The sequence below is a fragment of the Hyalella azteca genome, unplaced genomic scaffold (assembly GCF_000764305.2).
Source record: "Hyalella azteca isolate HAZT.00-mixed unplaced genomic scaffold, Hazt_2.0.2 contig11240, whole genome shotgun sequence".
Lineage (NCBI taxonomy): Eukaryota > Metazoa > Arthropoda > Malacostraca > Amphipoda > Hyalellidae > Hyalella > Hyalella azteca.
In genome coordinates, this window is record NW_025941243.1 from 219,231 (window position 1) to 231,535 (window position 12,305).

The 12,305-nt window shown below is 41.8% G+C and overlaps 1 protein-coding gene across 4 annotated transcripts in view; it reads left to right on the forward strand.

Moving 5' to 3' along the window:
- The window catches only part of LOC108678449 (zinc finger homeobox protein 3), a 29,182-nt gene extending 19,982 nt beyond the window's left edge, over positions 1-9,200 (forward strand). Inside the window, exons 3-5 of one of the 4 annotated variants that reach the window (XM_018166870.2) lie at positions 563-1,090; positions 3,728-4,926; positions 5,497-9,200. In XM_018166870.2, the coding sequence (XP_018022359.1) occupies positions 563-1,090; positions 3,728-4,926; positions 5,497-8,097 (4,328 nt within the window). In that variant the 3' untranslated portion in view covers positions 8,098-9,200. Of the gene's footprint in view, positions 1-562; positions 1,091-3,727 lie in introns of all 4 variants that reach the window. The other 3 variants (XM_018166871.2, XM_047882752.1, XM_018166869.2) reach the window with 3 other exon arrangements.
- The last annotated feature ends 3,105 nt before the right edge of the window (positions 9,201-12,305 follow it).

Below are 12,305 nucleotides of genomic sequence, written 5' to 3' on the forward strand. Positions count from 1 at the left end.
TATACACCCCACCTGTCTATACACCACACCTGTCTATACACCCCACCTGTCTATACACCCCACCTGTCTACACACCCCACCTGTCTATACACCACACCTGTCTATACACCACACCTGTCTATACACCCCACCTGTCTATACACCCCAAAAGGTGCAAAATACGTGCGTGACAGGTGCGTAAAACGCGGGTAATAGGTACGTAAAATGGTCGTAACAGGTGCGTAAAACACGCTTAACGGGTGCGAAAAACGCGCGTAACAGGTGCGTAAAACGCGCGTAACAGGTACTTAAAACGCGCGTAACAGGTGCGTAAAACGCGCGTAACAGGTACTTAAAACGCGCGTATCACGTTCATTGTTTCATTTGTTTTTTTTTTAAGAATTTGATCAAACAACGTTGGAGTTGAAAAATCTTCAACAATGGTCAAAAAATGATCATGTTTCACTTGCCCCTCCTAGATGAAATTACATGTTCCACGTTCCATTAGAGGCAGAAATTTCATCTATATGTGCTTTCACAGGCAAAAAAATTAACGCTAAAACACTTGGTTCTTCCTGTGCAGAGGACCTGAAGGGAGAGTGCGGTGTGCACTCCTGCCCCTACTGCCTCTTCACCACCACCGAGGGCGAGGACAGACTCCAGGTGCACTTGGACCTGGAGCATCCGGACCGGAGGGGCAAGTCCGACGTCTGCAAGGAGATGCTGCTCGCTCCATGGAGGACCGCAAAGACCGAAATCTTCAAAGAGTCCAGCGGCGAAGACCTCTTCGGCAGGAGGAGACGAGAAGACGAGGGTATGTCGTGCCCTTTGTGCGAGGAGTCGTGCCACGACATGCCCACCCTCGAGAAACACGCCATTGAGGTCCATTCGGTCAACTCGGACGGCCTTCAGCGCCTGCTGCTGCTAGTACGGCTTAGCAACGCGGCCAAGAGGGAAGCCAACAGCAACTACAACAACAGTGCAAATGATACTGGGGGGTCAAATGATACCGACGAAGGAACGTCTTTCGGGGTGCGGGGGATAGTTTCACCTGGGCAAACGTCCTCCGAGATCGAAAAGGATATCAAAGAAGAGAATCGGCATAGCCAAGGTAAGTTGTCACGGCACTGGGGGTCTAGTTTATTACCTAATCAAACCCCACTGACTCGAAAATCTGTCTCAAAACCTTTTAATCAGGAAGTTTTCCCAATAGGTGACGATGGTCTGGAAAAAAGTGGAAATGGTGGTCAAAAAGTGCTAAAAGAAAGTAAAAATTCGAGTCCTCACAGCGAAAGCTTGTCATGCAGCGGGTGTGGCTTGACAGTGGAAACAGGGGATCAATTGTCAAGCCACCAAGTGAGTTGTCAGTTGGCCAACGCTCAAGGCTATGTGTGCTGGAAGAAAGGTTGCAGCAAACTCTTCTCTACAGCACAAAGGTTACATAGTCATTTCAAAGAAGTTCACGGCACCGGCCCGTCCCAGAGTGTGGCAGTATCAGAGAAGCATGTTTACAAATATCGATGTCAGCAATGCTCTCTTGCTTTCAAAACGGTCGAGAAGCTCAACTTACATTCCCAATACCACGCTATCAGGGATGCCACGAAGTGCCTGTTGTGTCACAGGAACTTCCGATCCATGGCAGCATTACAGAAGCATGTAAATTCAGACCACCCCGAATTGTCGCCAGAAGAAAGGAGTCAGTTTCAGTCATCCATCGTTGGGGCAGCGGTGGGATCAAACACCGGTCCCGTGCTCGATCCCAGTACGACAGCGTTACTCAGAAGGGAGTCAAACAAAGATGAGTTACAGGAATTGAAAGATGGCAAACCCAGTGAAATTCGCCGTGAGAAGCTCAACTTTGATGTGGCAACCACGTTGTATCCCTTGGACTCTATTGGCCAGAAGCAAAATTCAGGATTCGAATCATCTGGCCACTTTTTGGGACCAAACCTGACCCGGGATGAGTACGATTCATCCTGCAGTCAAGACCCACAATCAAATTCGAGGAAGAATGATACTAACCCAAAGTCTTCATCTGAAGATAAACAAGACTTCGACGCTGCACAGAGATTTCAATCGATTGAGGACTACTTGAACACCGATGTGTTTGCTATGAACAACTACAACGATCCCAACAGAGTTTATAAGTGCCATCGATGTAAGGTGGCATTTACTCGTCAAATTTATCTCGCAGCTCATCAAAAAACTTTGCTTCACCGGAAAGACGAGAAAATTTCATTCCACATGGAGAAATACCTTGACCCTAACAGGCCATTCAAGTGCGAGATCTGCAAAGAATCATTCACTCAGAAGAATATTCTGCTAGTCCACTATAACTCGGTCAGCCATTTGAACAAACTTAAAAAAATGTCGAACGATCGAGAAACTTTGTTGAATTTTGACCACGAAGGAGCAGCAAACAAAATGTTTCCCACACCTTCTAAGATTTCGACCAAAAATGATTCGAGTGGAAATGGCAAAAATTCTAACTCAATTTCGATTTACCAAAAAGATTTTCCCGACTATCCAAAACTGAATCACTACACTACCACTGAGTACCCGGTAATACCCAAACTAAAGAGCCAATCTCCTGACGTGTTCAACAGCATGATGCCTCATTCTTCCCAAGATGCATTTAATCTCCATAATCAAAATGCTTTGCATGACCAATTGTTTCGAATCCATAACAATCTTTTGAAAGGAACGAAAGAGTGTCTACCTCAATGCAGTACAGAGGTAAACGACCCCTTCCCAGCAGGTAGTCTCAAGGAAGTCTCCCCCAGTTCTGCCACCACCATTTGTAATGGTATACCTAGTGCTATTGAACTGCCTTCTCTTTGTTCTTCTAATGCAAATGACAGTGTTAATGGTGATACTTACTTTAAGACTCCGAATAATGCCCACTTTCCTCATGTTTTCCGTAAACCCAGTAGGTTGCACTCCCAATTGCTGGAGAACATTGGGTTTGACTCGGTAGCACATTTTGTTGAGAATGAATTAGAATCACTAAAAATAACACCCGATGATTGTGAACGTGAAGAAAACGTACGTGATCTCTCAAATCAAAATTCAAATTCTAGCTTATCCATTGGTTCGAATAACGTCAAGAATATCAGTGATAAGTTCGAGAAAAATAACCAATCATCAGATGATAAATTGCTAGATACTGAGGCTGCAAGGGCAGTCAATTTTCCAGAACGGTCTAAACCTAAATACGACAAGATTTCCGAGTTTAAAAAACGCACGTGTTGTAAATGCGCTAAAACCTTTAGTAGTTGGTGGATTCTTAAGAACCACATGGAAGAAAGCCATAACATGAAAGTACCACAGTCCTATCTTTCGGACTACTCCAAAGTTGTTTACAAATCTCTCTGTAAGAAAATTTCAGAATCTTATGGGCAAAACAAGGCAACCGACCAAAGCGGGTTTTTCGATACTCCAAAAATCGACTCTGCTAGAAAACTTGACGTTTCCAATCCGTATGGAGGTTCTCAATCAGAGCTCTTAGCCCGGGATATCTCTAGATTAAATACGAATATCTCGGCTTACGTTTCTAAAAAACTTAATGCAAAAGAACGTACTAGTGAGAATGTAGCCCTAACTAGCTCAACTTCAGAAAGTTTCTCGTTTCCTGATCGAAAAATTTGCACTTCTTTAGCCTCTCACAATCCGCATTCAGAGGGTAACCCCTCACTAGACGTTCTGTCACGAACTTTACTAAGAGAAGGTATGTTTGGTATCGTTACAGATGGTGGTGGTGGTGTTGCAAGTGGTGGTGATCGAGCAGACCGCTCCCGTGAGGTAACCCCGGCACCCCAAGTCACCCCTGGTCGTCGAACTCCAACTCCTGGTCGACGAACACCAAGTACACCAACACCTGGAGCCTCAACGACTCCTGGGGTGACTTCCCCGTTATCAGGAGTGGATTTATCGACGACGAACTCCATGGGTGGAGGTGGCCCCATCAATCCCCAAATGGCTGAAATGGCTGCAGCCATCAACGCAATAACGGCTGCTCAAATGCAACACCAAATGCCATTCAACCCAATGATGCTGGCAGGGCTGGGGCTCGCTGGGCTACCCCTACATCTCAACCCTCTCGCTGCCATGAATCTACAGCCCCCTCTGGCTCCTGGTCTGTCGCACCCTATGTTCGACCATGTAGCTTTGGCCAACATGGCTGCCAATCAAAACTCGGGAAATTCTGCTCATCAGAATGAGTTTTTCATGAAGCAGCAGCAACAACAGATGATTCAGCAGCAACAACAGCAGCAACAGCAAGCAGCAGCAGCTGCGGCTGCAGCTGCTGCTGCCGCAGCAGCCCAGCAGAAGCGAGGGAGAACTCGAATCACCGATGACCAGCTCAAGATATTACGTGCCCACTTTGACATTAACAACTCGCCTTCCGAAGAACAAATAGCCGACATGGCAGGCCAGAGTGGTCTTCCGCCAAAAGTCATAAAGCATTGGTTTCGAAACACATTATTTAAAGAACGACAGCGCTGCAAAGACTCCCCTTATAACTTCAACATACCACCTTCCACTACACTGAACTTGGAAGAGTATGAAAAAACCGGCGAAACTAAAGTTCTACCTTTAAATCCGGACGAAGCGAGAGAAATTGTTGAGATAAATCGGTCGAGAGACGTGGACGATCGACCAAGTGATCGAAATAAGGAATCTACACGAGAAAACCTGAACAATTCTTCTCCGCACATAAAAACCTCAACAGGAAACATTGATGCTCAACGTCTCATCGAAAAGATGGAAGAAAGTTCTTCGATTTCATCTCGAATCATCCCATCGAGTGGTATTGGCAGTGACCTTTCGTGTGAGATCCGAGGAAATGGGGCATCCTCTGCCCCCACTTCTTCTCATGCCCAGCCCATGCTCCCGCAGTCTCATCCACACCTCCTTCCCCAGTCATCTCCTCTTCCACAATCTGGGGTGAGTGCTCCCCATTTAGTGTCATCTGCCTCTTGTTCCCCAGTGGGCAGTGTCTCTTCTGCCACGTTCCCCAACACTTTTCCACCCCTTTCATCACCCCAGACATCTATTTCTTTATCCTCTTTCATTTCAAGTCAGCTAGAGAACAATTCGATGATGGCCCATAAAATACCAAGCACTCCACCCCAAGGGGTGAACACAAACATACCTCACCCCAGCGCAGGGCTTAGCCCGACACCGTCTAACCTGTCATATCCAACCACTCCACCCGGTAACAGTTCGTCAGGCAAACGCGCAAACCGCACCCGCTTCACGGACTATCAGATTAAAGTGCTTCAAGAGTTCTTTGAGAACAATGCTTACCCAAAAGACGATGATCTTGAATATTTGAGTAAACTGTTGAATTTATCACCGAGGGTAATAGTTGTTTGGTTTCAAAATGCACGGCAAAAAGCCCGCAAAGTTTATGAAAATCAACCGCCCATTGATCCTATGGAGGAAAATGCAGGACGATTTACTCGTACCCCCGGTCTCAATTACCAATGCAAAAAATGTCTTCTTGTTTTCCAGCGGTACTACGAGTTGATCCGTCACCAAAAGACTCACTGTTTCAAGGAAGAAGACGCTAAGCGGTCCGCCCAGGCACAGGCAGCGGCCGCTCAAGCCGCCGCCTTGTACCATGATGATAATTCGAGCCACTCGAGTATTGCCGATAACTCCTCTCAGTCTCGCGAAATGGACAATTCAAAGGCCCTTGAAGACTCTTTCCAGTGCGACAAATGTAGTTTATCTTTTAGCCGTTTCGAACAATGGCGCGAACATCAGATCGTACACCTTATGAACCCCGCTCTTTTCTTGAACAAAGGGTCGGAATCCCCATTTCCTCCTTTACAACAAATTTCCCAACACTCACCACAACCTTCTACTTCTCTACCACAATCTACACCACCCCCTCCTCCACCTCTGCAGCAACAGCAGCAGCCACCACCACAAACATTGAGTCAGTTTCAGCAACATCAGCAACAACACCAGCAGCAACTGCCTAGTCCACTTCTGCCTCCTGCATCACCAATGAAACGCAAAGCAGAAGAAAGTGAAGACGAACAAAGTGTCGGAGGGGAGCAACAGAGGGACAAGCGTCTTCGTACTACCATTCTTCCCGAACAGCTTGATTACCTCTACCAAAAATATCAAATGGAGGCCAACCCATCAAGAAAAATGCTCGAGACCATCGCTCATGAGGTGGGTCTGAAAAAGCGCGTTGTGCAAGTCTGGTTTCAGAATACGCGTGCTAGAGAAAGAAAGGGGCAATTTCGTGCGCATGCCCAAGTGATAAACAAGAAATGTCCTTTCTGTCCTGCCATATTTAAAGTTAAATCTGCTCTTGAGTCACATTTATCTACTAAACATTCGGATCAGTTTTCCAGTGGTGATATAAACATTGATGCTCTTCCTGACTTAGACGAACACTATGGTTTTGGGAATTTCGGTGGTATCTCCTCTTCCAACCACTCCTCTCCTCCACCTACTGCTCCTCAAGGCATGGCCTCCAGTCTGACGATGAATTCTCTGTTCTCTCCGTCAGAAAGATCTGAAGATACCATAGCCAAGTACCATGAAGAGGCTATTCGACGTTACCTTACTGACGTCTCTATTGCCAACAACAGTACCAACCCACAGCAGCAGCCACTTGACAACAACAATCAAGGGAGCAGTGGGGGAGGAATCAGGAGTCTCGTTCTCAATGGGGGAGCCCATGGATTAGGAAACATGTCGCCATTCAAACGTGAAGGAGAAAAACCGCTGGATTTGAGTCGACCTCTAGAACTGGCCAGATCTCTGGGCGTTAACTTTGGAACGGTCAACAACTCAATGCCCAGTTTTGCCGACCAACTATGCGAGTCTAAAATCGAAAGTTTTGCCAAAAACGCTGATAAAATGAGCGACAAAATGTACGGAATGGACACTCTACTTTCAGACGATGAATATTATCACATGGACGTACCGGAAGGAGACGAAAACGACATGAGTAACTCGTTTGAAAGCAATCCTACTTCCCCGGCCTCGTCCACCACCGGGTCCACAACCAAGCAGGGTAGCAGCCTGAACACATCTGCAAAGCGGTTCCGTACACAGATGAGTAGTACACAAGTCAAGCTCATGAAATCCGTATTTCTGGAGTACAAGACACCTACCATGTCAGAATGTGAGATGTTCGGTCGGGAAATCCAACTACCGAAACGTGTGATACAAGTTTGGTTCCAAAACGCGCGGGCCAAAGAGAAGAAAGCCAAACTTGCGCTCATGAAGATCATCGGTCAGGAACCAGAGCCACCAAAACCACCTACTGAGTGCAAAGTGTGTGGATTTGAGTACAGTAATAAATACTCTATTCAAGATCACCTCTTTACGCGAGCCCACATCGACAACATGAGGGCCTTCATCGAGAAGCAAAAAGAAGAAAATGACCAGCACGGAGCGTCTGCAAATTACCCCGGTCTGAACCCCGGGCAAATGTCGCACGCTGGGATTAGCCTGTCTAATTTCGGCGCAGGAGGAGGAGTTAATTCGGAGATGCCGGCCAATTATCCGCAATTTGGCAACCAATTCCACCCTAACCCGTTACAGTTGCACATGGCTCAACTTATGGCATTAAATGCTCAGTCTAGTGGATCAGAATCAGCGAGTGTGAGGACTGCCTATGAAAATTCAGTCAACGGCGACGTTACGGATATCGAGAAAAATCAGCAGCAGAAACAAACGGTTCGTTCGTCGATGGATAACAGTGCTGGTGACAGTGTGATGAATGATAGTGCAAGTAGGGCAGTGAGGAGCATCAAGAGTGAGACAAGTCCCGGTGATCGTGCAGCACCGCAAGGCTCCGGCGTGCACAGTGAACAAAGTCAATTGAAAATCAGTGAAGCTTTGCTACAGAATTACAACAGAAGCACAGCTGTTGCTTCGAGCAGCGCACCGCCTGTTACAACGAACAGCATGTCTGAAGTGAACAGACTGCAGCTCCTACAACAGGTCTACCAACAGATGGGACTTCACAGCACCGGTAAAGCTGACGTTGATGGTTCAGCTGCAAATGGTAATAACGCTCCAGGAAATGCTAATAATAACAACAATCAGACTAATTTACTGCAATCGCCGATGATTGAAGGGTAACCGCTTCAAATGACAGCCCCCAAATTGCCCAGTTGAAGGGAAGTTGCTCAGGGCTTTACAAGCTACGAATAAAATAGAATGCGTACGAGAATTTGAACGTCTCGCGCGATCTTATCAATGATCGAACATTGGAAATTAGAGTGTGTTACGTTCCTCACGTCGATATTCCTTGACTCGAAATATGTGCTTCAATTTTGTGAATATTGTGTAATGAAATTAGAGGTGCAACTTCTGTACAATTTGTGCCACATATGTACAATTTGTGCAGAGTGTATGACACGCCGATGTGTTCTGTCACAAACCTCAAGTTTGTGGAAACTTTTTACACACCCACATAAATATTTTAATTTTACATTTAAATTTAATTTGTTTAAAAGAATTTTATATTTGACATGACAAACTATAAAATGTTTCTACATGTGCATGCTGTTCTGTGATGATGAAAAAAAAGGTGGTGATTACACGATGGAATTAATGAGTGATGATTGCATGATAAAAACTATGTGTGATGCTAAGGTGCTGATTACACGATGAAAATTGTGGGCGATGCAAATCAGTGTTTTTCAAGCGAATTCAGAAGTACTGAGTTACTAGTTTTTCTTAGTTTCCATGTTAGGTGTTGGGTCGTGCAGACGCTTCGTGCAGACCCAGTTTATTTTTATTATTTTATTTTTTATTTTTATTTTATTTTTTTTAATATCCATGACCTTTTATCCATGCCGAGAAATTATATGGATTCGAAGAGATTGAAATTATAGTTGAATTTGAGGTGTAAAAACTACCTGGATATAAATAGTGGGGAAAAAATCTTGCTATGAATTAGATTGTTTAAGGAATACGAGCTTTAATAATTCGGCGGTCGTCTTTTGAAATCTAACCAAAAATTCTAAACTTGATCCAAAAGAAATTTGTGTGAAATTTTATACGAAACTGTTATTTGTTCCTGGAAAATAATGGGAGATAAAATAGGCTATGCATTATTTAATGTTATTTAATTCTTAAGAACGAAAAATGATTATTTTTGAAATGGTTAGCCATTTATTCCCTGTTGCTCATTGTTTTATTTAATTTATTGATCTATTTATACTTTTTTGTGCCTGCTGAGGTCACGTCAAAATTACTTATTTCTCCTTCATTTTTTTCGCGTTTTAAAATTTTTCAGGAAAGTTACGAAATTATGATGACGAATGTATACTTTCTGTGTTCGATTATTACAAATCATTATGCTAATTATACATGAAATACTAACGTTTATAAATGAAGTGACTATTAGTGACAAGCCACAAGTAAATGGTTAATTTTTAGTCCAATAAATCAAATTAATGACCGTTAACTAAAAGTTATTTTCTACGTTTCTTTGCCGTTCCTTCAAAGGGAATTTCTTTTTTAAGTTGTTAACAAATCGCTTGATTGATTCTGTTTTGTTTGGTTGCAGGGAAGTGTAGAGTGTATTACGTAAAATATACATCAAGTATCCCCATGTGTCACACAATGTGACACACAATGTGACACACAATGTGACACATCACAATGTGAATTACTATAAACATTACAAAATATATATTTGTCACATTTCTCGAAATGTATCTTCACTATACACTGGGATGTATCTCTCTCACCTCATGATGTTTCTTTTCTATACAACATAACATATATTTAAATAAACCGAGATGTATCTTTTGTGTATATTTTCATACATATACATACATATACATTTCATATACATTTCATATACATTTCATACATATACATATACATATACATACATATACATTTCATATACATTTCATACATATACATATTTTCATACATATACACCCTACTTTTTGCGTACTAAACTACACGTATAATACCAAATAGACTAAAATACAAGAGTAACTCCAGAATATAGAAGTACTAAAGTACTTTAATTTTCAAAAGTACTTCAATTTTAAATCCAGACGTGAAGTCCACCATATCCATCAGAACAGGTGGAGGTATCCACCTAATTCAGTATATCCACCAACCGTATTTTCTTCCTATTAATTAATAATGTGTACGAAGTCGAAGGTCATTATATGTATTGTTTGTGTCTCTGTTTTACTGATAACTTATTCTTTTTTGAAAACATTGTGTTATATCTTTATAAATATTATATATATCCATAACGATATCCTCGCGGTAATGTCACAAAGACTTACAACCTTAATTGTAATTTATCCACAAACTGCAACCGTACACACATCCTTCAGGACTAATATCCATTGGGGTGTTTAATATCCATTGGGGCATTGAATATCCATTGGGGTGTTTAATATCCTTCAGGACTGAATGTCCATAGGGGTACTGAATGTCCATTAGGGTGTTTAATATCCATTGGGGTACTGAATGTCCATAGGGTGTTTAATATCCATTGGGGTACTGAATGTCCATAGGGGTACTGAATGTCCATTGGGGTGTTTAATATCCATTGGGGCACTGAATGTCCAGTGGGGTGTTTAATATCCATTGGGGCACTGAATATCCATTAGGGTGTTTAATATCCATTGGGGTACTGAATGTCCATAGGGGTACTGAATGTCCATTAGGGTGTTTAATATCCATTGGGGTACTAAATATCCATTGGGGCACTGGATATCCATTGGGGTATAGAATATCCATTGGGGTACTGAATATCCATTGGGGTACTGAATATCCAGTGGGAGTGTGAATATCCATTGGTAGCACTGAATATCCAGTGTTGGTATAGAATATCCATTGGGGTATAGAATGGGTTGTAGTAATTTCCTGCCTTCAAGTTTCCAGTTAACTGCCTTACTGTAATTATAATTTATTAGTATTTAAAACCTTATCATAAATCCTACCTTGTTTATATGTTAATAAACCCATTTAATTTTACCGCTTGTCCCAGATTCTTCAGTTTCTTTCTGTAAAAATTGTCTGAACATAAAGTGTTTTTTTGTTTATTTTTGTTTAATTTTCTTCCTATTTTTTTCCACCCGCACGATTTTAAACCTCATTTTTTTTGGAAATTTTATTTTAAACCAAAAATTTTGCCAAGCTTGGAAAATGGCGGCTATGGTCAACGCGCCTCAAAAAAAATTCATAAAAATCCCGCCTAATTTTTTTCATAAAATTTCATTAAAAGCCAGCTATAAAAAAACATTTTCGTAATAACCATTATCCATGGATTGATGGTTAATTAATTTTGACTAAAATTGATCCAATTAATAACTAATACGTCTTAATTAATTATTAATTGAACCAATTAATAATTGAACGTCTTTAGATGAATTCGTAAATTCAAATTTATGTACCGAAATTGCAGCATTTTACATAGAAGCGCAATTTTTATTACTAATATTATATTTATTCAAGCACCACAAAAAAAGAGTTTGCGTAACAAACCATTGAAATAATTGTCTTTTTTTAATCAAATTAATTAAAAATATTTGAAATTGTGAGCTGAAAATAATGAATTTCGAAGCTGCAAAATAAATCACCAAAGGATACTGCGGTGGAGGGAAGGATACTGCGGTAGAGGAAAGGATAATGCGATGGAGGGAAGGATAATACGGTGGAGGGAAGGAAGGGAAGGATAATGCGGTGGAGGGAAGGATACTGCGGTGGAGGGAAGGATACTGCGGTGGAGGGAAGGATAATACGGTGGAGAGAAGGATATTAAGTAATTCAATGCACGAGTGGTGATTGGTGCACGACATTTTCACCATCTTAATGTCACCATCTGCAACCCTTTACATAACCATCTGAATTTCCACGTGACATCTGACAGAAAAAATCAGCCTGATTGGTTGAATTTCCAGAGCATGCAGAACAGGTTGAATAATATCTGTCACGCTGATTACTACAATGAATTTCACAGTGAAAGCTGAATATGAAATAGCAAATTGAGAGATAGATTGCAAGTTGTAATGCAGGGTGCGTTTACGAAGAGCTTAGATTAATTTTTTATTTATGTTTTAATTTAAAAAATTTATTGGAAAACAAAGATTTGCAAAGTCGATCATAAAATGAGAAATAGATTGCAAGTTTTAATGCAGGGTTTGTATACGAAGAGCTTGAATTTATTTTTTATTTCTGTTTTAATTTTTAAAAATTCATTGGAAAACAAAGATTTGCAAAGCCCATCATAGAAAAGAGGGTAAAACTAATTTTTAAATTTAGTATATTGTAATTCATTTACAATATACATCTCACGACACTTCATT